This window comes from Cololabis saira, chromosome 6, assembly GCF_033807715.1.
Source record: "Cololabis saira isolate AMF1-May2022 chromosome 6, fColSai1.1, whole genome shotgun sequence".
NCBI classification, from domain to species: domain Eukaryota; kingdom Metazoa; phylum Chordata; class Actinopteri; order Beloniformes; family Belonidae; genus Cololabis; species Cololabis saira.
In genome coordinates, this window is record NC_084592.1 from 41798286 (window position 1) to 41825325 (window position 27040).

The 27040-nt window shown below is 38.8% G+C and overlaps 1 protein-coding gene across 2 annotated transcripts in view; it reads right to left on the bottom strand.

The window, feature by feature from the left end:
• kpna3 (karyopherin alpha 3 (importin alpha 4)) overlaps positions 1-27040 on the bottom strand; it is a 38083-nt gene that overhangs the window by 8155 nt on the left and 2888 nt on the right. For both annotated transcript variants that reach the window (XR_009782814.1, XM_061724160.1), the window contains exons 2-10: positions 20994-21038; positions 14903-14992; positions 12083-12112; positions 11924-11976; positions 11727-11822; positions 6262-6347; positions 3947-4033; positions 2959-3128; positions 1261-1305 (exon numbers count right to left, since the gene is read on the bottom strand). Coding sequence is in view for 1 of the 2 variants with exons in the window: in XM_061724160.1 (XP_061580144.1) it covers positions 1261-1305; positions 2959-3128; positions 3947-4033; positions 6262-6347; positions 11727-11822; positions 11924-11976; positions 12083-12112; positions 14903-14992; positions 20994-21038 (702 nt within the window). In the remaining variant the exon portion in view is untranslated. The remainder of the gene's footprint in view (positions 1-1260; positions 1306-2958; positions 3129-3946; positions 4034-6261; positions 6348-11726; positions 11823-11923; positions 11977-12082; positions 12113-14902; positions 14993-20993; positions 21039-27040) is intronic.

Consider the following 27040-nt stretch of genomic DNA (forward strand, 5'->3'; position numbering starts at 1 on the left):
GAAATGTATAATATACCCCTACTATATTGTTGTTACCGGTCATTGTGAGCCTTAAACTAGAAGAGCATCATTAGGCTCCTATGAAACTATAACAGACACTAATGTCACAAACTGGTCTTTATCTGCAAATACACGATATAAAAGGACACCACAATGAGATAAGGAACCAGCTTAGTTTTATAAACAACATTAGAGACACAAAATACAAAAAAAAAAAAATCCAAAAACTGGAATACTCACAGGACCATAAGGATTCAGGAAATGTATAATATACCCAATTTAGAATCATCAATTAACCTGAAGGGGGTGGGTAACTTCATGAGCTGATAACTCTGATCCAGCTGCCACTCAGGAAGGTTTTCATACCAAAATATCATCTATAGACATGGATCTTTTCAAAAATCATAAGTAAGTTTGGTCACCTTGAGTGGTGCTGATATCTGGTCTGGAACATGGACTAACAAGAGAAATGTCCCAGACAAATCTATCTGATTTAATGTTAACATGATCATTGTGGAGCTTGATGGATAATTGACAGTTCATAGGTCACCTGACCGAAAGTTAGGTGCAAATCCATCATTGTCATCATCGCACAACCTATGCCCCCTTTCTTGCATGCATCAATTATGTGATTGAGGTTATAACAACGAGAGTAGCTGTGAGTGGCTCAAATAAAAAACATAAAATAGACAAAGTTAACGAATGAAACAAAGTTTCAAGATGGCAGCACGCAGTAAACGGTGGTCAAGAGCAGAGACCATTTATTTTATAAATAGCTTGGAGGACCTGGAAATAATTAAAAGAACAGATGGCAGGAAACATCAAAATTGTGAACTTTTCAAAGTTGTTTTGAAGTTTGTTTTTCTTCTGGTAGACGTAACTTCCGGTCCGCCCCCCTATCCAATCAGAACCTTCCCAACCCCCAGACCTCATTTCGGAATTCCTATTTCCATGTAAACTCGAAGGAAAATAGTTTAATTCTGAATTATTTAATTCGGAATAATTAATTCCGAATTAAAAAACATCATGTAACCGTTGCCTTTGTTTTGTAAAGACCTTGTTTGAGGTTCTTTTCCACCTCATTGATTTCCATCTTGTCGCTAGACGACATCCCGATCCTGCAGTGTTTTTTTTTAGCCGCCCGCAGCAAAGTTTAAACCACCCACTCCCACGAGATTTGCGTGGACCCAATCCCAACGCAGCCCTGTAATCCCAACGATCCCAACGACCTTGACAACAGCCTTGAAGGGCGACACTCACGTTCATGTCGGTGTGGTAGATGAGCACGCAGAGGGCCGGCAGGATCTGAGGGGGAAGCAAACGCAGATCTGTGAGTCTGGCGCCGCCGGAGGCCTTGATTCTCGCCGAGATGAATAAATGAATGAATGAAGTTTATTCAGGCATGACAACACAAAAACACAAAAAAAAACATTGTGCATTGAACGATGACTGAAAAGGCATAGGCAGAAGCAAACTGCTTATAAAAGCTTATCCTATATTACCAACTTTCTTTTTGTGGCTACCGACCTCCAGAAAACCAAAAAGATAATAGAAAAGCAAAGAAACAACAAAAGGCAAAGAAACATTTACAGATGGTCAATTGCACTTATAAGCTTCAAAAATAGCTTTACAAACCATTTTCTTAAAAACAAAAAGAGAATTACATGTTTTTAAATGTATGTTGGCGTCATTCCAGGATTTAACTCCAGTAATGGAGACACATCTCCTTTTAATACCTTTTTTAGCTTTTTGTACAGTGAAATTACAGACACCTCTAAGATTGTAACGAGTCTCCTGAATTGAAAAGAACCTCTGTATTCAGTCAGGGAGCATTTTTGATTTTGCTCTGAACATAATTTGCATGATTTTATAATAAAACAAATCATAAAATTGAATAACATGAGAATTTAGAGAAAGTGGATCTGTGTGAGCGTATAATCAACCTTATTGATGATACGTATGGCTCGTTTTTGAAGTTTTATTATTGAATTTAAGGTGGTTTTAAACGTGGATCCCCACAATTCCACACAGTATGATAAATGGGTAACAATCAATGAGTGGTAGATCAAATGCAAGGCCTTGGAATTCAGTACATTTCTGGATTTATACAGGATTGCGAGTGATTTTGAAATTTTCCCTTTAATGTATTCAATGTGTTGTTTCCATGTTAACTTTTGGTCGATGACAACCCCAAGGAATTTAGTCTCAAAAACCCTTTCAATATCAACATTACATATTTTTAATTAATGAGCGTGAAGCGGCGCTGGAGAAGCTCGGCTACTAGGGCTGGGCGATATATCGAGATTTTAATATATATCGATATATTTTCAAACGCGATATGGTACGAGATAATATCGTTTATATCGATTTAAAAATTAAAAAAAAAAAAAAAACATTTTTTTTCATGATTTTGATATAGCTTATTTTGTGACAAATTGCCTTGAATGTTTTATTTGAGATTTGCACAAATGTTTTGTCATTTGTACAACTGTCAACCTCAGTGGAAAAGTCTGCCTGTTACTGTCTACATTGTATTAATTGCACAGTGTATTTTAATTTAATTGTTATGCAGGAAAGGGATATTTGTTTTATTTTATTCAAGCATTTTTATTCTTTATATGCAGGCAGTTTATTTTTATTTCATTTGTTTTATACATTTTGATATTGTGCAGACCTCTGTTAATAAATGAACCTGTGTGACATTTGGCACGAGGCTTTGTATTAAAACTGACTGTTTTTTTAAGGGTTTGCCTCAGAAAAAAATGAAGCTAACAGAGATGCTATGCTATAATGCTTTGGGGGAAACCCCAATTATGGCACAGAAAAAATATCGATATATATCGAGTATCGCCATTCAGCTAGAAAATATCGAGATATGACTTTTGGTCCATATCGCCCAGCCCTACCGGCTACATCAGTCTCACATGAAAACATGCCACCGTGTCCAGACACACCCACCTCTTGCACCGTCTCCATGGGCGGCGGCGGGTCCTTGTTGCGGCAGAGGTTAACGATGACCCAGGTGACGTTGCGGAGGAAGGTGATGGGGATTGATGGGTTGATGAAGGAGAGCAGGGGCTTGACCACACCCAGGGAAATGACATAGTCCCTGCACTGTGGACCGTCACCTGGCCGAGCAACAGGGGGAGATGTCAGCGTTACCCAGAGGTGTCAAAAGTATTCACATTCATTACTCAGGTAGAAGTATAGATACTAGAGTTTAAAAATACTCCTGTAGAAGTTGAAGTATCAACTCAAGTTTTTTACTCAAGTAAAAGTAGGAAAGTACTGGTTTCAAAACTACTTAAAGTATAAAAGTAAAAGTAATGTAAGGGGGAAAAAAGCCATTAAGGACAAAGGCCATTGAAAATGAATGTATCTTAGTATAATGCAAATATATTAAAGAACCATATATGTGTACTATTGAGCATTAACATGTGTTTCAGAGAGCAGGAGATATGATGACTAGTTGCCTATAAGTATTGTAATGGTGCAAAAAGTCAAACTTCAGAGGCATGTTATCATTTATCCTAACCTTTATTGGAATGTACATCCAAGTTTAGTTGCAGGAATCTGAGGGAACGGATGTAAGAACAAAACTGGACAAGAACATCTGAAACAACCACAACCAAATTCACTCTATCCGGATGGAGCAATTTAACTGGATAGTTTTTTTTAAAGGCCGAAATGAAATAGAGTAACGAGGCTGTTTTTAAAATGTAAGGAGTAAAAAGTACAGATAATTGCGTGAAAATGTAAGGAGAAAAAGTAAAAGTAAAAAGTCGTCTGAAAAATAATTACTCCAGTGAAGTATAGATAACCAAAATTTCTACTTAAGTAAGGTAACGAAGTATTTGTACTTTGTTACTTGACATCTCTGGCGTTGCCCCGCTCCGTGTTTCCGGGCGGGTAAAGGGAGGTGTGGGCGCCGGGAGGCGGGACTTACCGATGATGTTTCCCAGAGCCCACACGGCCTGCTCACAGACGTTCTGGTGGGACGACCGCAGCAGCCGCAGGAACAAGGGCACTGCATCTGCAAACAGCCAGAAACATCAGCCGGTCAGACGCTGCGCTGGGGGACGGCGTGTGCAGAACAGAGATAACGCTGCGGCCCAGGGACATTCAAAGTTAAAACAAACACGAGGCCGCATTTTTACTGCATCAACCTGCAGTAAACATCCCGGCTTGACTTGATCTTTTTCTTTTTCAACGACACATTGGGTTTTATTTTCCACGTCTATGCAGGAAAGTGTATCCAAAGATGGTCTTTTCTTCTTCTTCTTCTCCAGCCCCAGAGCAGATCCCTGCGTTTCTCTATGTAACTTTGTTTTTAATTGATTTTGAATCTAGAGCTCTGCGTTAACGGCATCAGCCTCTAACTCTGCAGCTGCATCTTCTGGATCTGATTCTCCGCTGCAGCGACTGGGATTGAGGACTAACGTCACCCAGCAGAACTAAACCAGAGAAACAACTGAAAACATGGACATTAAGGATATTTGTTTTTATTTTGTAATCTACATTTTAGTCTTGTTTTTATTCCTCTACGATATTGCATTATATATTTAATTATCATTATCGTCACATGACTAGCCTTTTCGTTGTGTCTCGTCTCGTTTTCCTCAGGTGATAAAGGTTAGTTGACGACGATATTTAGTCATAATTTAGGCAGAACTCACAATAGAACAGACATATCTGTATTTTGCTTATTCTGCAACTCAGTTGTGAACTGGTCCGTCACTTGTACACTTCAGGCCAGAAGCTCCTACTTCTGGAGACTTCAGATAATCCTCATGATCTTGTGAATATCATCTCCTTCTACAGGAAGAACCGCCCAGAGGACGACAAACAGACCTCTGATCTGATAAATCCACATCTGTCTGCTGCGTTTGCAGGACGACATCGCCGTCCTTCAGCAGTCAGACGTACATCCTGGAACCACAGCTTTGGAGATTCATCAGCGTTTGACCTTTTCTTCTAGAAACTACACCTAAAGGAAGATCTGAATCATTTATGGCCAGAAAGGATCTGACTCTGATGAAAGTCAGCAGCTGTTGTTGTGACATCACTTCCTCTTTGCAGCTGTTTACCGGCCGACTGAAAAAGTTTTCTAAACTCTCGACTCAAGAGAACTTCCTACAAGAAGATGTTGTGATTAACCTTTATCTGAACTAGTTTTAACCCTTGTACTGTCTTTGGGTCAAAATGACCCAATTCTTCTATCCTTCTTTCCTCCTGCCATGCTCTCTCCTTCTTTCTTCCTTTCCTCTTTTCCTCCTTTTTTACCCTCCTTTACTCCTTTTTCTTCCTACCTCCCTTTCGTCATTCGTTCCTTTATTACCTTATTTGTTTTTCCTTCCTTCTTTCCTTATTTTCTCCATCCCTTCCTTCCTTCTTTCCTTCCTTTTCTCCATTCCTTCCTTCCTTCTTCCCTCCCTTCTTCCCTCCCTTCCTTCCTTCCTTCCTTTTCTCCATTCCTTCCTTCCTTCTTCCCTCCCTTCCTTCCTTTTCTCCATTCCTTCCTTCCTTCTTCCCTCCCTTCCCTCATTTTCTCCATTCCTTCCTTCCTTCTTCCCTCCCTCCCTTTTTAGAAGATCTACGCAATAAAGCTGTATTATTATTATTATTATAAAATATTGGACGTCCTCCACGGTAGTGGTTTCTCAACCATTTTGGGGTCCTGGACCCCCTGCAAATTGGTGACCCCCCTCAATTATGGGGGGGCTCATAATTTGAAAAGGATGCAGATCCTGTTACATTTGTATTAACGGTGTCATCCAGTAACTTCAACAATGCAAACGGTTGCAAGGTTTCTTATTAAAATACAATGAGATACACTTGTAAAGAGTAAAAAAAGGTCATGTAATTTAGGTAGATAAAGGTCTCGTTCAATAATATAATAATCTATTTCTATAAATGTTAGAGGATCCTTTAAAAAAAAAATATATGTTTTATCATCATGGACCCCTTGCACTTACACCACGGACCACTAGGGGTCCGCGGACCCCGGTTGAGAATCACTGCTCCACACTGAAGTGGATGAATGTTTGATGGACATTAAAAACAACTCAGATGTGAAATCCTTGATCAGTTTCTTGTGTTTTCTTCTGTCGTCATTTTGTTCTGAACGAGATAAGACTTAGCTCTTATTTCAAAACCATCTGAAAAGGGAAGAAGGGAAAAGCCGTCTGCAGAGTGCAGACGGCACCATAAACACAGACCGGCGGGGAAACGGGGAGAAGACAGAATGTGGGGTCAACTTACTAGATTTAACCACAGCCTGAGTCTGCGCTGACGTCCCGGAGGCGATGTTGGTCAGAGCCCAAGCTGCCTCGAACTGGAGGGACGGGCTGTAAACGGAGACGAGACAAGTGAATCAGAGCAGCTTCACTCCCACAGGTCAGAACGGGGGAACAACCAGTGAAGGAGGCCTGGGTTGAAAAGATCGATTTTCCGATTCTAAATTGATTCTCATATTAATTCCTAAAAATCGATTTGTATTTATTATGTCTAAAGATTTTTATTGGTTTTTTTGTCATTACATTACAACTTTTGGTATTTTTTTTGTTTATGCCCAAAAAAGGAATGTTTTGTTGGACACGAGAATAACTGCTGCCATGTTTTTGCCTTTAAATATGTTTAAAGGTATGAAAACATTAAAGTTTTCAGCTATAATTGCATAAATTGTTTATATTTCTTTGCTTTACAGGACTGTCTCAAAAAATTAGAATATTGTGATAAAGTTCTTTATTTTCTGTAATGCAAATAAAAAAACAAAAATGTCATACATTCTGGATTGATTACAAATCAACTGAAATATTGCAAGCCTTTTATTATTTTAATATTGCTGATTATGGCTTACAGCTTAAGATTAAGATTCCCAGAATATTCTATTTTTTTTTTAGATAGGATATTTGAGTTTTCTTAAGCTGTAAGCCGTGATCAGCAATATTAAAATAATAAAAGGCTTGCAATATTTCAGTTGATTTGTAATGAATCCAGAATGTATGACATTTTTGTTTTTGTAATTGCATTACAGAAAATCACAATATTCTAATTTTCTGAGACAGTCCTGTATATACCGTCTTGGGTTTACATTTACATAAAATGTCTCCGTTTGCTGTCCTGGATCTGTTTGATAATTCTGCCACATGATGTTTCTGAAAGCAGTTCTATCAGCATTCTGGGAGCTGATTGGTCCTTACAGCATCATTAGCTGCCAATACTTGCTGTTGAATCTCAATATAATACTAGTATTAATATGTTGCACAACTACACAGTCATAATTCATGCAACAGCTGAAAAAAACATTTTTAATAACACTAACCCAAATCAATATCGGAATCACATCAAATCAAAGCGTGTTAATCGATTCTGAATCGGAATCAAATCCATTCTTGACATTTGAATGGATCCCCAGCCCTACAGTAAAGCTGTCAAATATCCGGCGATCGTTGAAAAACACAGTTTCAGCGGATAATGTACGTCACAGAGAACAGTGTGTGATATTTCTGAGCTACCTGATCTAGATGTATCTGAGGAAAACCAGTCAACGAAACATCAAAACTGAAATCCAGCGTGACAAACGGTCCCAAAACAACATTTATTTATTTTAGAGTTTCATCAAACTGTGTTTTTTCTTGTTCTACTTCTGCTGGGATTCAAAAAGACCAATGTTTTCAAATTGTTAGAGTCACACGTTGACAGAAGAGACATTTTTAGTCAAACATTTAATTTTAAAGTCTCCCTAAGAAGGTGAATTATGCCGACTGGTGAAACTTTCCGTCATAACTGTAAACAAGTGTTTTCTTTTAACCCTTGTGCTGTCTTCGGGTCAAGGAAGGAGGAAGAGAAGAAGGGAGGAAGGAAGGAAGGAAGGAAGGAAGGAAGGAAGGAAGGAAGGAAGGAAGGAAGGAAGGAAGGAAGGAAGGAAGGAAGGAAGGAAGGAAGGAAGGAACCAAGGAAAGAAGGAAGGAAGGGAGAAAAGAAGGGAGGAAGGAAGGAAGGAAGGAAGGAAGGAAGGAAGGAAGGAAGGAAGGAAGGAAGGATGAAAAGAAGGAAAGAAAGAAGGAAGGAAGAAACCAAGGAAAGAAGGAAGGAAGGAAGGAAGGAAGGAAGGAAGGAAGGAAGGAAGGAAGGAAGGAAGGAAGGAAGGAAGGGAGAAAAGAAGGAAGGGAGGAAAGAAGGAAGGAAGGAAGGAAGGAAGGAAGGAAGGAAGGAAGGAAGGAAGGAAGGAAGAATGAAAAGAAGGAAAGAAAGAAGGAAGGAAGAAACCAAGGAAAGAAGGAAGGAAGGGAGAAAAGAAGGAAGGGAGGAAAGAAGGAAGGAAGGAAGGAAGGAAGGAAGGAAGAAGGAAAAGAAGGAAGGAAGGAAGGAAGAATGAAAAGAAGGAAAGAAAGAAGGAAGGAAGGAAAGAAAGAAGGAAGGAAGGAAGGAAGGAAGGAAGGAAGGAAGGAAGGAAGGAAGGAAGGAAGGGAGAAAAGAAGGAAGGGAGGAAGGAAGAAACCAAGGAAAGAAGGAAGGAAGGGAGAAAAGAAGGGAGGAAGGAAGGAAGGAAGGAAGGAAGGAAGGAAGGAAGGAAGGAAGAAACCAAGGAAAGAAGGAAGGAAGGGAGAAAAGAAGGGAGGAAGGAAGGAAGGAAGGAAGGAAGGAAGGAAGGAAGGAAGGATGAAAAGAAGGAAAGAAAGAAGGAAGGAAGAAACCAAGGAAAGAAGGAAGGAAGGAAGGAAGGAAGGAAGGAAGGAAGGAAGGGAGAAAAGAAGGAAGGGAGGAAAGAAGGAAGGAAGGAAGGAAGGAAGGAAGGAAGGAAGGAAGGAAGAATGAAAAGAAGGAAAGAAAGAAGGAAGGAAGAAACCAAGGAAAGAAGGAAGGAAGGGAGAAAAGAAGGAAGGGAGGAAAGAAGGAAGGAAGGAAGGAAGGAAGGAAGGAAGGAAGGAAGAAGGAAAAGAAGGAAGGAAGGAAGGAAGAATGAAAAGAAGGAAAGAAAGAAGGAAGGAAGGAAGAAACCAAGGAAAGAAGGAAGGAAGGGAGAAAAGAAGGAAGGAAGGAAGGAAGGAAGAATGAAAAGAAGGAAAGAAAGAAGGAAGGAAGGAAGAAACCAAGGAAAGAAGGAAGGAAGGGAGAAAAGAAGGAAGGAAGGAAGGAAGGAAGGAAGAATGAAAAGAAGGAAAGAAAGAAGGAAGGAAGGAAGAAACCAAGGAAAGAAGGAAGGAAGGGAGAAAAGAAGGAAGGGAGGAAGGAAGGAAGGAAGGAAGGAAGGAAGGAAGGAAGGAAGGAAGGAAGGAAGGAAGGAAGGAAGGAAGGAAGGAAGAAGGAAAAGAAGGAAGGAAGAATGAAAAGAAGGAAAGAAAGAAGGAAGGAAGGAAGAAACCAAGGAAAGAAGGAAGGAAGGGAGAAAAGAAGGAAGGGAGGAAAGAAGGAAGGAAGGAAGGAAGGAAGGAAGGAAGGAAGGAAGGAAGGAAGGAAGGAAGAAGGAAAAGAAGGAAGGAAGGAAGGAACCAAGGAAAGAAGGAAGGAAGGAAGGAAGGAAGGGAGAAAAGAAGGAAGGGAGGAAAGAAGGAAGAGAAGAAGGAAGGAGAGAGCAGGAGGAAAGAAGGAAGGAAAGAAATAAGGAAGGAAGGAAGGAAGGAAGAAGGAAGGAAGGAAGGAAGGAAGGAAGGAAGGAAGGAAGGAAGGAAGGAAGGAAGGAAGGAAGGAAGGAAGGAAGGAAGGAAGGAAGGAAGGAAGGAAGGAAGGAAGGAAGAAGGAAGGAGAGAGCAGGGGGAAAGAAGGACAGGAGAATTAGGTCATTTTGACCCGAAGACAGCACAAGGGTTAACAGACATGTGGGTTATTTTGTTTTTACTGAAACAGGGACTGAAAGCCGGAGTAAGAATCTGCTCCGTTCAAGCAGAACGATCTTGATGCCGCAGCAGAGGCTCGACAGCTTGGGCCTCACAAGTGGGTCCAGCGGGCTAATCATCCCTCAGCCCTCCGTGGAAACGAGGTCCTGGGAACTGGGGAACTCTAAGAGGCAGGAATGTTGACATATTTGGCTTGGCGGGAGCCGCGGGGAGCAGCCGGCCACCCGCAGGCCTCCACACACCCTCATGTGTGACACGGTGGGAACCGACATGAGGCTCTGTGTTTCTGTCAGGGGGGAACCTGCAGGGCCTTCTACGCCTTCAGAGAAGGCCTAAAAAAATAAGAAATAATAATAAATGTAATAATAATAATAAAGTATTCAATAAAAATATATATATTTTTTTTTATTTCTATCTCATTTAATTCAATATACAGGACTGTCTCAGAAAATTAGAATATTGTGATAAAGTTCTTTATTTTCTGTAATGCAATTAAAAAAACAAAAATGTCATACATTCTGGATTCATTACAAATCAACTGAAATATCGCAAGCCTTTTATTATTTTAATATTACTGATTATGGTTTACAGTTTAAGATTAAGATTCCCAGAATATTCTAATTTTTTGAGATAGGATATTTGAGTTTTCTTAAGCTGTAAGCCATGATCAGCAATATTAAAATAATAAAAGGCTTGCAATATTTCAGTTGAGTTGTAATGAATCCAGAATGTATGACATTTTTGTTTTTGTAATTGCATTACAGAAAATCACAATATTCAAATTTTCTGAGACAGTCCTGTATTTAACAGATTTTCTCTCATCTACGTTCTAAAATTAAGTTGACTGTCAAGTTCATGTTCTGAAAATCTTTTATCCCACAGAATCGTCTGTCTCTATTAAGAACGGAAGAGTATTAGGGCCATGCAAGAGAAAAAATATTTCAGAGGGGAAGATTTTTTTTTGTTGTGCACTTCGAGAAAAAAGTTGAAATGTCGAGAAAAAAGTCGAAATATCGCCTTTTTTCTCAACATTTCAACTTTATTCATGAAATTGACTTTTTTCCAAACATTTCGACTTTTTTCTCAAAATTGTACTTCAACATTATTCTCGACATTTCGACTTTTTTCCTCGTCATTTTGACTTTTTCCCTAACATTTCGACTTTTTTCTCGAAGTGCACAATAAAAAAAATCTTCCGCTCTCAAATATTTTTTCTCCTGCATTGCCCTAATACTCATCTGTAGATTTTTCTCTCATCTATGTTCTAAAATTAAGTTTACTGTCAAGTTCATGTCCTGAAAAACCTGTTATCCAATCAGAATCGTCCGTCTCTATTAAGGCCCGGTTAGCTGCTCATTCATTGGTTAGGACTTCACCAATCCCGGGGAAGGCCAAGCTACATGTTTTGGTCTGGACAGTGCCGGGTAAATCGACCAATCAGGGTTTGATTTCAAGTGGGCAGGAATAAAACAAAAGATTGTAGGCCTTCATGAAGTCCATGGTGTCTGCAGCGTCACGGGGCGACATTCTGGGTGACCTAATTTTATATTTCCAGATTTCGGCTTTAGAGTATGTTTATTTAATTTCAACTATGTAGCCTAAATGGTCTCCAGTTTTGCGAAGTTAATGTTGAGAGTGTTTCTTGTTGCGGAGAATGTTACTGACGTTATGGTCTATTTGTTTACATTCTTGTCATCGTTAATTCAATTTGCACTTGTTAAACCCTTTCAATTCATTGTCCTGTTGCTTTTTTCCGCGATGATTTCTTTTCTCTGTGATGAGAGGAAGGCCCAGCGGTATTAGCTCACGGTTCACCACTGGTTTCTGTATCTCGGAGCTGCTGCAGCAGCATCAGACCTGCACCAGGAAAAAGGGAAGCAGACTCACTTATCGTCCCGCTCCAGGCATTTGACTAAAATGGGCAGGATGCCAGACTTTATCAAGTCATCGATGGGAGGATTTCTGTCGCTGGAGAGAAGTTTTCTGCCGAAACAAAACAAGCAAAGAAACATTCAAGATCTCCAAATACCAAAGCAGGGAGCGTCAGCAGATACATATGTTTATATGTTTTCAGAGCCACTCACCTAGCCGCCTGCACAGCGCTGAGCTGTATAACTGCGTTGTCACTGGTCGCATTCTGTAGTCAATATAAAAGAATATAAAAGCCGGCCAACGCTGAGGATGCAGTTATTGGTATATTTGAAAAATATCAACATCTCACAGAGCTCAGGTGATACTCTTACCTGTAGGATGGCATCAAGTGTAATGTTTTGCTAAAAATTGAGAAATAAAAGAAGAAATTAACACCAAGTTCTCCATCAATCCCTCCATAATAAAGTGTTTATAAACAGTGGGGTGATAATGGTGTTCATAGACTGAGGGACTTACTCTCTGATAATTTGGTCGTGACATTTGTACAAATGATAGAGATATTCTATCCCCACACATGACTTCTTTCGTTATTTACAGATAAGGCATTATGTCGTGCACAGTACTACGTTAGTTGAGAACCATGGAAGCTCTTCCTGTTGAGAAATTATTTTTAACAGGAAGAGAGATATCTGTAAGCCTATTTTATAAAGCTCTGTCTTTCACACCCCAGGTTGGGTTGGACAAGCTTAAAGGCACATGGGAGAAGGAGCTAAACATCATAATTGATGATGAAGAATGGAAGAATGTACGGAGACATGCTAAATCCACTTCAGTTTGCAATCACGCCCAAGCAATACAGTTAAAAATTATACACAGAATGCACATATGCCCCAACCGTAGACTTCAATCCTACTTTCTCACCCACGTGCCTTAAATGCAAGATAGAAATTGGTACCCTAACTCATTGTTTTGGTCATGTTGTAAACTTAAAAGATATTGGGTTTAAAACTGGAGATGGACCCCGTATCTTTTTCCCACTTGGCAAAGAGCTCTTCCTCTTTGAAATGTTACAAAAGACGTTTGAATGTCCACTTGACTGCTGTTTTGTAACTGTTTTCCCAATGTAATGTTGTAGATGTATCCATGTCCTTTTTGTTTGTTTTTTTGTGTTTCACTAATATGGACATGTACCGTCTTATTTGCTCAGGAGTCAATACAGTATAAGTAATATACGTTGTAAAAACAATATCCCATGCACACTCTCACACACTTATTTTTTTTTTTTTTATTCTTTATTATTTATATATTGCATTATTAGTTTGCCATCACTTTTGTGTAATTATACTTTTTGTATGTTAATCTTGTGTTTTTTATATCACATGAAATTTTAATAACTTCGGTGGAGGCTTCAAATAAGCCCATTGGGTTTTTTGCCTCTTCCTGCACCTATAGTATTTATATTTGATATTTCCTGTATATTTTTAAAACTGTGCATAACAATAAACTAAACTATCTCTCGTATTGGGCGTCCCAATACAACACTTAACATCAAAACATAATCAGAGGCTTTATTGTATTCTTACTTATGCAGCGAGGAATAATGTTTTATTGCAGTGGATCAATGAAAAAATACCAACTGTTAAAGGTTTGCAAAGAGTGGTGTTTGATCTGGTGCCATTAGAGAACTTTACATGTATATTACATTCAAAAACAGACCAATTCTATAAAGTTTGGCAGCCTTACTTGAACTATGTAGAGCCTGATGTCTCTAATATCATGTTGTACACTTTTACTGTAACCAGGGTATTACTTACATGGATCGGAGCTGGTGTTTTGTTTTGTTTTGTTTGCCTGTTTTGCTTGTTATTTCTGTGGATCATATTATGTTCTTTACTTGTAAAAGTGAAACATTTATAAAAATATTGTAAAAAAAATAAATAAATAAAAAAAAAGTGTTTATAATTTATTTTCTGTTAAGCAGAGTAACATTCATGATGAACAATTCATGTGAGCCGCTTTAAAATACAAATAATAATTCAGTTTTGAATAAACAGAAGCCGTTGTGACACGGCCTGAAGCTCATCGGGTCCACCATCCTGGTCTCAGTGTTCTGGTATCAGACCTGAATATCTCCCGTCAAAAATAGACTGAATTCTTGGTTTTCTTCAAGCTTCACACTGAAATGATTAAAGCAGAACAAGCTGCACCTTTTCCTTCACGACCGTCACTTAGCTGGGAGATATTAGTCCAACAGCCACTGACTTTGTTCCACATCAAGTCCTATTTTGGATTTATTTCTGCATGCACTCCCAGGTTTGGACAATTATTATACCAAAACAGAGGTAGAAATGGCCTTAAACTGCAGCTTTCATTTGGTAGCACTTCTGCGCCAGTGTGCGTGTGCATGTACAGGACTGTTCTTTATTTTCTGTAATGCAATTAAAAAAACAAAAATGTCATACATTCTGGATTCATTACAAATCAACTGAAATATTGCAATTATTTTAATATTGCCGATTATGGTTTAAAGTTTAAGATTAAGATTTCCAGAATATTCTAATTTTTTGAGATAGGATATTTGAGTTTTCTTAAGCTGTAAGCCATGATCAGCAATATTAAAATAATAAAAGGCTTGCAATATTTCAGTTGATTTTTAATGAATCCAGAATGTATGACATTTTTGCATTACAGAAAATAAAGGACTTTATCACAATATTCAAATTTTCTGAGACAGTCCTGTATATGTGTATGTGTGTATAAGACAACCCTCTCCTTTTAATACAGCATTCATTTTAGTTTCACTAGCACATATTTAAAAAGCTATTTAACAGGTTTTTCAAATCATAAACAGCATTTTGGTGAATAGACTGGTGAATAGTTTCTTCATTCAAGCAAAACGCAATAAAATACTTTATTCCCTTTTTAAATAATGGATTATTTGTGATGCAAAAAAAAAAAAAAAAAGGAGGAAAGACTAATGTTCTTGTACACATTTTGACATTTGTACTTGGGGATCTCTGTAAAACGCAGTATTTTATTAAAATATTTTAATAATTAAATTGAACTGAACTTGAAAAAGACACAAAAGAACTCCGTGAACACCGTGCACATGAAACATCTCTTGATTTGACTCCTCTGAACTGTTTGAGATGGTTCTTTAACTCAACCCCCCATCACACCCCCACACTCACTCCTTTGAAGTCTGAGTCGACATCAGAGTCCTCCAGACTCTCCTCCTGCGGGACGTTTCTCTTCTTCAGTAAATGCTCATCTCGTTTGTTCTGTAGAGGATGAAGAAGGAGAGTAATGAGGGGATGACAGGGAAGAATAAATAATGCATTTATGAACTATTAAACAGTGAAGATAACTTTCTTAAAAACATTTCCCGGGCCCAGACTTTTGTCTTCGTTAGAGGCCGACGTTAGAAATTCCAGTCTCTGCGTTTTAATCAGGAAAAGATTACTTTGGGGCTAATACGTGTTTGAGGGATACTGGAGTCTAAGTCCCTCACCATTCATTCAGCATCGGTCTGCAGGGCATGTGAGTCAGGGGGAGGAGGAGATTTCCCTTGGCCTACATTCCTGTGCATCACGCTGACGTGCGTCACTGATGACTAATCAGCCGGCGCAGCGATTCTCCTGATTCTCGCTGCTCTGCTGCAGCTCAGAGGAATGTGCTCGACTCCGGGACACGAGTGACGTTTAACGCTGGAGCATCCCGAGCTGCGCAGCAGCACGCCAACACGCTGATAACTGGGGATGTTTCCCAGCTGTTCCAAGACTCTCTCCGACAATAGAAGGAGTCAGGCTTGTTTCCAAGAGTAATGTTACAAGTGAGGCAACTATTTTGGTAATTTAATGCCAATGAAGGCAGGAAAAGAGTTAACCTTGCTCAGATGCTACTTATTCACCCAAAAATTCACTAAACTAAAATCATCTTCCAACTAGCAGCCTGTTTCAAATCTAGTTTTAGGGCCAATCCCAAAACCTCCCCTTACTTTCTACCACTACCCCTAAAAAAGAAGCCACAGATTTTAGGGCACTTGTAATCTTCCCAGGACCCAGTCCCAATACTCCCCCTACCCCTACTTTTCAGCACCACCCCTAAATTGTGCGTGCTAAATCACTGCATGGTTTACGTTCGGGTACGTAAGCGACTGTGTAGTTACGTTTGCACATACGTCACACCATATCAGGAAGCTGAGAGCCAAAAGATGTTTTAATTTCAGCTGTAGCGCTGTTAATGTGCCACTTTATTAAGTTTTAATATTTTTTCAGGCGTAAAAGTAACCGTTAAGATCTCCAACCTGGGCTCAGTTTATCCAAATAACGCCTGTTAAGAAATTTGATCTGACGTTTTCGGAGAAGAGCCGCCGGCTCGGCGCAGCAGCAGCAGCAGCTCACGGCCGGGTCAACCTGCGCCGTCGTCCCGGGGAGAAACCTGCAGCTCTGTGGAGAATTACCACTGGCTGAAATAAATAATTTAGGAAAATAAATGTTGGTTTAATAGATTAAATCTAACAGTTGTAGCTACGCCTGTTAAGAAATTTGGTCCGATTTCAGGAATCAAAACTGTCTGCCGGCTCGGGAGCTGATTTATGGTTCCGCGTTAAATCGCCGCAGAGCCTACGGCGTAGGGTACGGCGCGCGTCGCCGCGTAACCTACGCCGTAGGCTCTGCGTTGGTGTAACGCGGAACCATAAATCAGCCTTTATTCTGGCGAAGTTTGAAAAAGACTTCGCAACAACGGGCAAATGAGTGATTATGTACATTCATTGAGTGAATATTATGGAAGTAAAATATATATTTCTCGCTAGAAATGTAATCAAAAGGCATTTTTATGCAGAAACTAACTCAAAATATTGATTTTATTCAATAAAAAATAAGAAATGTCCGCCATTTTTTTTTTTTTTTTGATTCAGTCCGCAAATGACGACGAAAAGCATTCTGGGAAATTTTTCTGGTCCTAGTTCAGCTAGGGTGCATCTGAAAACCCTCGCTCTGAAGGGCTAGATTCATAGCCACTACCCTCACGGGAATGCACAAAATTTACGGGTAGGGCTGAAAAGTAGGGGTAGTGGGAGTATTGGGACAGGGCCTTAGTTTAGTCTTTGGGTCAAGCTATCATTTTAGTTTTTATTAGTTTTAGTCACGTTCATTCTCCTTTTAGTCGTGTCAAGTTTCAGTCGACTAAAAGTCTGAGCATTTTAGTCTTATTTTAGTCAGAATTGTCCAGGACCATTTTACAATTCAAACAAGGTTATATTATTATTATATTAATGGTCACCTTATAGACTCAAGAATACATTCATTCCAGACACAGAAGACTCTAATTTGAGTTTACGACAGATTTATTTTTACGCATTTCTCCCCGTCTTTTTCTTTATCAACGACACATTGTGTTTTCTTTTCCACGTCTATGTAGAAAAGTGTATCCAAAGATGGATCTTCTTCTTCTTCTTCTTCTCCCAGAGTTTTTATTTTGTAATCTACATTTTAGTCTCATTTTTATTCCTCTACGATATTGCATTATATATTTAATTATCGTTATCGTCACATGACCAGCATTTTCGCTGTGTCTCATCTCATTTTCCTCAGGTGATAAAGGTTCGTTGACGACGATATTTAGTCATAATTGTCGTTGACGAAAGCAACTTTAAATATAAGGAATCAGGCATTTTTCCAAAAGTAATGTTCAAATGAGGCGACTATTTTGGTAATTTAATGCCAATGAAAGCAGGATAAGAGTTAACATGGCTCAGATGCTACTTGTTTATCCAAAACTTTAAACTAAAATCATCTTCCAACTGTTTCAGCAAACTAAAAAGCTGCACAACCTTCAGTAAATGAAGACAGCCACCCTCTTCTGAACCTGCTTAATCCTACATGGGGTCACTGGGTCAGCAGGAGCCGAGCTCATCACATAATCTTTAACTTAATGCATCTGAAACATTTAAATCGTCGTAACACAGAAGTTGGACTGAAACAGCAGTTTGATTTCCAGTCGTCTCATGATCCAAACATGACGACTACAACGTGACTGAGCAGCTTCCTGAGAACTGCTCATAGTTCACGGTAATCCAACGATGCTAATTCCATTATTTTAAGACTTTATTTACTTCTATCAGAGAGAAATATCCCATCAGGGACTGTTCCGGTCCTCATGAGGCCCAGTCACAGCTCTGAATAATAAATGTGATTCAGCCGCCACACAGAGGTTTGCTGTTAAAGCATGTATGACTGTATCTGCAGTGGAGCACGGCGTGTGCAGGTGGCGGTAAAGCTTACACTCCCCCCTACAGTAACTGCATCTACGGCGCTTAAGGAGAACGTGTGAAAGGTGAAGAGATAAGCAGGTAAGGAGGGAGGGAGTAAACGAGTGGAATCACCAGGTGACAGATGTCCAGCAGCTTTACAGCGACTACCGTGACACTGGTGATGCTGCATTTTAATACTGCTCAATAATCCATGCTTTGGGGTGGGGTTTATACACACAGCATATATATACATATACATATACACACACACGCACGCACGCACGCACGTACGTACGTACGTGTGTGTGTGTGTGTGTGTGTATATATGTATATGTATATATATATATATATATATATATATATATATATATATATATATATATATATACACACACACACACACATACACACACATATATGTATATATACACATGTGGACAAAATTCTTGGTACCCCTCAGTTAAAGAAGGAAAAACCCACAACTCTCACTGAAATCACTTGAAACTTACAAAAGTAACAATAAATAAAAATGTATTGAAAATTAATTAATCAAAATCAGCCATTACTTTTGAATTGTTGATTAACATAATTATTAAAAAAAAAAAAAAAGTAATGAAATAGGGCTGGACAAAAATGATGGTACCCATAACTTAATATTTTGTTGCACAACCTTTTGAGGCAATCAATGCAATTAAACGATTTCTGTATTTGTCAATGAGCGTTCTGCAGCTGTCAACAGGTATTTTGGCCCACTCCTCATGAGCAAACTGCTCAAGTTGTCTCAGGTTTGATGGGTGTCTTCTCCAAATGGCATGTTTCAGCTCCTTCCACAGATGTTCAATGGGATTCAGATCTGGGCTCATGGAAGGAACTTTAGAATAGTCCAACGCTTTTCTCTCAGCCATTCTTGGGTGTTTTTGGCTGTGTGTTTTGGATCGTTGTCCTGTTGGAAGATCCATGACCTGCGGCTGAGACCAAGCTTTCTGACACTAGGCAGCACATTTCTCTCCAGAATGCCTTGATAGTCTTCAGATTTCATTTTACCTTGCACACATTCAAGACACCCTGTACCAGATGCAGCAAAGCAGCCCCAAAACATTACTGAGCCTCCTCCATGTTTCACCGTAGGGAAAGTGTTCTTTTCTTCGTATGCTTGGTTTTTGAATAATTTGATTGATGAAATGAAGTAGGTAAAGCCAGACGTGATTCAGAACAGGCTAATTCACCTGTGATGGTCAAGTCTGGTCACGTGAACAACAGTAAACACGACGTACGCAACAACTCAATATTTGTTCAAAGTGCATTTTGAAACAAGTTAAACGACTCGGACGGGCCACGCTGGAGCTGGAGCGTATATAAACAGTCCTGACAGGCTCTGGTTGAGGTGGGAGTCGTAGACACCCAGAGTAAACAGCTGAGACTCCACCTACACCAGCTTCAGGCAGCAGAGCAGCTATCATTAAACCTTTTAAGATAACAATTAGGACGGGCTAAAGGTTGACACCTAAAATGGCTCTTTTATTTCAATCAATATCTCTTTACTATTGGAGAGCGTGGCCCAACTGTGACGACGGCTCACTGCTCAGCCCATAATACTTCCAGCTAACCTCCTGGGATGAAACCACCAGAGAGAAGGATAGAAAACATCCAGAGCTATTCACGCTGAATTCCCAAGGTCAGATACGTCACGGGGCGTTTGCATCATCCACCGCCTCTCGAACAACAACAGGCTTCGTGGAAGGAGAGCTGGGAGACTCAACGGTTCATAGAAAAATCTAAATAAAACATACTAATAACAAATTAAAAGCGCCTGCGAACAGCTGATTCAGACAACAATAATAATGTTATGGAACAGCCGTCCATAAACCTGCCCTTAAGCCTGAATAACGGCCATGAAGAGACGGTAAAAAGGCAGCCGGCGACGAGGAGAGAACCGCCGAGCCGAGAGCCGGAGGAGTTTGCACCATAATACTTGCTGGCAGATGCAGAGATGGATTATTGTTCGTGATTACAGCTAATCCTCCTGCAAATACTACGTTAAAACCAACATTTCTGCTCTCGCCTTCATTCTGGAAAACATTCGGTTGAATCAAATACAATGTGATTTCTGTAAAGATGCTAATAAACTATGGAAACTATTAACTTTAGTTTGTTTCAAAGGTTTTTTCAAGATAGTTGTCGTGTCTGTGAAAGGTTACCAAGAAATGTTTCTCATATAATAATAATAATAATATTAATAATATAGATATTTATATAAATATACTTATTTACACTATGCATATATATATATACATAGCGTAAATAAGTATATTTATATAAATATCTATATGGGCATATGTGTACAAATATATAGAAATATTCAACTATTGTGTATGTATGTATGCATGTATAAGTATGTGTGTGAGTATAATAACAGTATATATTAGTAATAATAGTAATAATAATAATAATAACAATACTGTTACTTAGCAGTGTGAATACAGTGTGTGAATAATTATAAAAACAGGTTAAATGATCAGTGAATGGGGGTAGGACTAAATAAGTTTACACTTCTTCCTACTCCTTTTTTGGCACATGTAATTCAAGTTAGCAAGTTTTAAAGGATGAAATTCCTTGTTTTGTTTCGTTGTTGTTTTCTTAAACTTCTCATGAAGTGTTGTTTCTTTTTTTTTACATGTACAAAAATAAAATAAGTCAAATCAAATCAAATAATAATAACATAATATAATAATAATACTTTATAGGAAGGGTACTAAATTGTTCCACGATAACCCAGATTATTTGAATATAAAATGATGGTATAATTATATGAGGCCGTCTCCACTCGACTGTTTTCTGTTCATTTCTGCATCACAGCTCCGTTATGGATTTCAACAGATGTCGAGGTGATTTTTGCGTTTCCCTCTCTTCCCTGGAGATATACGACGCTCCTCTGTTCCGGGGGCAGAGCCACATTTCCAGTAGTCTGACAACGACGCGGTGTGGGTGTGATATGTGTTATGACAAGTGTGCATCTTTGTCCTCACCTTTCTCAACTCCACCGTCACCTCGTTTCGATGTCTTCTCATGGTCTGCAAAAGAGAAACACACAGTGGATTACGTCACTTGTTTATTTGAAATGCAAACTATCCAGGTGCCGTGGCGGTATAATAGATATCCTTTAGACAAAGCAAGGCAAATTTATTTATATAGCACAATTCAACACAAGGTAATTCAAAGTGCTTTACATTGACATTAAAAGCGGCAAGACATAATTAGACAGTACATTTTTCAAAGTCAAAGTAGCTTTATTATCGATTCATCACTTGTCAGACATACAAGGAATCGAGAGGACGTTTCCCACTTCCCTCGGTGAAACATATAAAGTGCGCAGGCACAGGCACAACAGATAAAGATTTAAAAAAGATAAAGATAAAGATTTAAAAAAGATTTAAAAAAGAGTTCACATGAATAAATACAACACAGACATTTACTGGAACTGACTGAGTGCAAAAGGCAATTTTTTTATTTTCTTTTTGTGCAGTATGTAAAACAGTTTTATAAATATATATTAAAAACAGTGAGCAGTAAATTAAGTGAATTTAAAGTTAAAGTTAAAACACAGTGGTGACATTAAAAAAAATAACAAATGCGATTGAAAAAATTAAGAAGATGATAAGAAAATAAGTAAAATAATAAAAAGCACTTCAAGTACAACCGCTGATCGGACAGAGGTGAGAATCTCAGGCAGAGCCCCGGCATCTCAGGGTTGCACGAATCCGTGCTGGACCTGCCACCTCCATCATCCGCCGTCATCGGCTTCACTCATTTCTAATTATAGTAGATGTGCTTTATTTGTTTTTGTACGTCATCGTCTGTCAGCATATCCTCAGATGACCAGGCCACCGAGGACCAGGAAGTTGGTTAGCTGCTGCTCCCCCCGCCCATGGATAACCCACCTCCACCCTGACGCCACTAAACCAGAAATACTCGCCAATTCTGCTCAAAAACAGCGGTATGGGGACAGTCTAGGACAGGGGTCGGAACCCAAAATGTTGAAAGAGCCATATTGGACCAAAAACACAAAATACAAATATGTCTGGAGCTGCAAAAAATGAAAAGTCTTGTGTAACACATGCTTCATGTATCTATATTAGTTATAACTGGGGGAAGATTTTTCTTTTATTATGCACTTCGAGAAAAAAGTTGAAATGTCGAGAAAAAAATCGAAATGTCGAGAAAAAAGTCGAAATTGAGGAAAAAAAGTCGAAATGTCGAGATTAATGTTGAAGTACAATTTTGAGAAAAAAGTCAAAATGTCGAGAAAAAATTCAAAATGTCGAGAAAATGGTAGAAATTTCATGAAAAAAGTCGAAATGTCAAGAAAAAAGTTGAAATGTCGAGAAAAAAGTCAAAATTTCATGAAAAAAGTCGAAATGTCGAGAAAAATGTTGAAATGTTGGGATTAAAAAGGAAAGGAAAAGGGAAGAAAAAAAGAGAAAAAAAAGAAAAAAGAAAAAAAGAAGAAAAAAAGGAAAAAAAGAAGAAAAGAAAAGAAAAAGAGAAAAAAAGAAAAAAAAGAAGCAAAAAAAGGAAAAAAAGAGAAAAAAAAGTAAAAAAAAAAAAAAGAAGAAGAAAAAAAGGAAAAAAAAAGTCAAACATTTTTGAAAAAGGTCCAGGAGCCACTAGGGCAGCACTAAAGAGCCGCATACGGCTCTAGAGCCACGGGTTGCCGACCCCTGGTCTAGTACTTCATCCATGTACTAATAACCACTTTAAAGAAAATTAAGTGACTCTCAAACAGCCTCCCAAATCATCTTCAGTGCCCACACTGCCCATTAATATGTAATAGTTAGTTAGTTTAGTTAAACCTTTTGGCTCTTTGGGGAGCATAGGTCATTTATGAACTTCTTAATTATTAATATGTAATAATGCCTCATAACTTCCTGTTTTGAACTGGCAAAGGGGGGGGGGGGGGGGGGGGGCTTGAGCTAGCCATGTAGCATTAGCATTGTGTCCACTACAGATTTTATGCTGAAATTCTCGTCATACAAGGCTGCAGTTTCCAACGGTGCCACAAATGTTGTTAAATATAACACAAGCAACCTCAGACTTTAAATAGCCAATAACTGTTTGTTTTTTTAAGGATTTAATTGAGAGAAAGGGGTTGTCAGGGTAACTGCAGCCGCACATTTCAGTGTTTGCCTCCCATAAATGAGAATAGGAAGGAATAACAGACAAAACTGTTAAATTCAGTGTCTGCTTAACAGAATATCTGGTCTTGTAAAAGTTCAACAACTTCTAAAATGTTTTGTTTGTTCCAAACACAACTATACAAACCCAAAGGTGTGTTGCCATGACAACTGAAATCTGGGAAGTTTATGGTCTGAAACTTGCTGGTGGAGAAATGTGGCATATTTTACACCAGGAAGCAGAACTATTTCTCCAAGACCAATGCTGATGTCTTTCCTCCTCAGCACTGGGTCAACACACATTTGATAGCACAAAACCACTACAGTTTAAAAAAATAAAATCCCTAATTCTATACAGTATGTTTCCTACATAGTTTAACAAACTAATCCTGACTTGTGCACGCTGCTCTAAAACTGTGAGACTGAATTGTTTTTGTACTTGACTCTTATTTTTTGACTGGATGACAAGTCAACGATCGTTCCTGCGGCTACCGGGGTTGGATACGCTGAAGTCGGGCATCATGAGCCTGATAATGATCCGCTACGGCGCCTGGTTCTTTCAGCCGATCCACGCCGGAAACGCTACGAAGCTGCAAGGAGGCCGAACATTTCACTTCTCATTTGAGTGGTGAAATCTGAAATGACGACTGTGTTTAGCCGAAGCTCAGGTGGCACAAGCAGCCTGCTTGTAGCTAGGCTTGTAGCTAGGCTTGTAGTTAGGCTCCGCCCCCTCGCAGTCACGGTGGTCTGTTGGTAAAATTAGCACCACAATAAAATACTAAAAATATGCTCCGTTAGGTCTTTCTTCAAAGCTCAAACGCTGTGCCACACACCCGTCAGAAGTCGACACCCTGAATTATTGATACATTTGTCGCTTTATAGTTTATAGTTTTACCCAAAGTGTATGGGCTCAAATTAAAGCCATAAATATTTTGTATCTGTAAATAAACTTTGTACTTGTAGAAATATTTTGTGCATGTGCAAAAAATATTTGTGCATGTGCAAAAAATATTTTGTGCATGTGCAAAAAAAATTGGTACTCGTAGAAATATTTTGTGCATGTGCAAAAAATATTTGTACTTGTAGAAATATTTTCTGCATGTGCAAAAAATATTTGTACTTGTAGAAATATTTTGTGCATGTGCAAAAAATATTTGTACTTGTAGAAATATTTTGTGCATGTGCAAAAAATATTTGTACTTGTAGAAATATTTTGTGCATGTGTAGAACATTTTTGTAGCTGTGGAATGAATTCGTCTGTGTGCAACTTTGGATATACAAAGCTACAAACTTTTTTTACAACTACGAATTATGGCACTGTTTTGACGTGCCAATAATAAGAGTCAATCAGCGATCTTTGGCACGGGTTTCAAAGCGTTTCTAGAGAGCCAATCAGCACATTGCATCGCCTACTGACGTCGCCGCCATATTGGATGTGGCAAGACTGCGCTGTAAACTAATACAAGTAAATGGACTTATTTTCAAAAAACGCCTTTCTACAAAGAAATTTACGTTTTACGTCTCATTTATTCATTCACACACGCACTAATATACTTCTAATTACTTACTAATACACTTAGAGGTTACTTGATAATCAAACATGCTGTCATAATCTGGTATAGGGGTCAGGTTATTGTTTTTACTACCTGTTTGTGCTCATGTGCTTTTGTGCGAGCTAATTTGTTTGTGTGCTCTTGTTCTTCATTTATGTTGTTTGTCATTATTCGGTGTTATGTCATGGTTTTACTAATTGTTTGTACTCTGTGCTCTAGTGTTTTAGTGTGTTCTCCTTTAATGTTTTTTATATATACTATCAACCTGCCAGGGACTGCAGATGTAAATTAGCCTGTACGGCTAAATCTGGCACATTTACATGATGGACTCAAGTGCTCATGTTAATTAATGTGCGTTGTCCCTTTTTAAATAAATAAATGAAATGAAACACGGGGCTCAGCGGAGACTGACCCACTTCTGGAACCATCCTCCAGAGGTCGGTCAAGCAACTGCAACGCCCCCCCACCACATCCTTTTTGGCCTCCAAGTGCAATGTTGGCTCTTGGCTACATGCAGTCATTTTAGGACAATGCACTTCCTTTAGTTACTGCAATAAGAAAAATTCATCTCTGAGCAAGAAAGACTTCACGGTCTGACAGTTAACGTGGTTTTTACACGAGGAATCCAAGCACTCAACTCCACAACTTTTCACAATGGACTTAGACCATTCTTTACTTTCCTACTATAGAGGGAATGCGCATGACGTCACAGATGCGACTTCACAGCGGGTTTCGCCCACTGAGTGGCAGAAAAACTGAGTAGCAGCGTAAGCTTTCAATTTGAGCAACTAGAAAACATCTAAAATGAGAAAGAGCTGTTGTGCGATCGACTGTACTCATAGATTTAGCAAGAAATCGGAGTTATCGTTTTACAGACTGCCGAAAAATAAGCTTAAGAGAGACAAATGGATCGCTGCAATTCGCAGAAACAACTGGATTCCAGGCACCGAAAAGTGGATTTGTGGTTCCCATTTTGTATCAGGTAATGTTGGATTTTTGGGTAGCTAACGTTAAACGGTCAAATCATAAAGTTCGGTGTCCTCATCACTTTAATTTCACCAACAAATCCTGCCTTGAAGTAGGACCAAGCGTCAAGACTTTTGTAAGCCTTCAAGCTTTGCTTCGTGTATTTCCCCGGCGTAGAAAATTAAGTATAAATATCAGGAAACTGGATTCGTGTCCAAATATTAATGTCCATGGACCACTGGTTCTTGGGGTAACTGTACGGGTCACTGTCAAGTCCAGCTGCCTTTAATTTAAGCTCATAATTGGCTGTCATCCCATTTTTGCCACAGTGCAAGTAAGGGGGCTGGTCCAGTGGGAAAGTGACATCAATGCATTCCCTCTATTCTTTGCTTTCCTACTATTCATAGAAACGTTTTGTTTAGCGGTGAAAGAATGTGCCTGAATCACTATAAAAAAGGTGAACAAAACCAGTATACATGCGCTGGCAGGTTTTTATCTGAATGGGAGATGTATTCTGGGACACGTGTACTCTGTGGCGTCACAAATCGTTAGGCGACACGTGGCTGGTGGCAGAGGAACCAGGGAGCCGTGCCAAACGGTTCAGCTGATAAAACCCAAGTCACACGGAGCTCAAGCACAGGTGGGAGTTCAAAACAGGCCGCGCCTGGAAGGGTACTTTGCTCATTTGTTTTGGTAAATTGCGTGCAACTATCACCTGGATGTTAAGATCCCCGTTTCGTATGTTCACAGGCTTCGTACCGGCATGTGGCCTTGACCTGCACCCAAACGGGCAGCTGTGAATAAGACGTTTCTGCAGGAACAACTGAGATGCTGCACCGCCTGGCATCTTAATACTCAACCATCTTTCTATTTAGCTTATTGATTTAATTGAGTTAGGTGTTATATAAATAAACATATTTTCTTGTTCTGCATTTAATTTCAATTCTTAGTATTTTATTTGGCTGATGTTTTGTGACGTTTCCGGTTATTTTCACTATTTTTAAATTTTCTTCTATTGAAATAAGTTTTTGTTTTTGTTTTTGTATTTGCCTCATTTAGTATGAACTTATTTATCTTTAGTTGTACTTGGATTTATCTTTAATCTATCTGTTTTTGGTTGTTATTTGTTTTGTTCATTTTCGTTTTTTTTTCATTTAGGAAAATTAATTTTCTTTTTTTCCATTGTTTTCTGCTTATTATTATCTTTAGTTTTTATTTGTTTTTGTTTTTTGTCTTGTTTTTCTTTTTAGTTGTTGTTCTTTGTACTTGTTATCTACTTTGTTTTTTTCTGTTTAACTAACATTTTATGTTATACTGTAAAAGTTTTATAGAAATGTATATTTGTACTGTTGGACCCCAGGAAGAATAGTGGCTGCTGAGGCA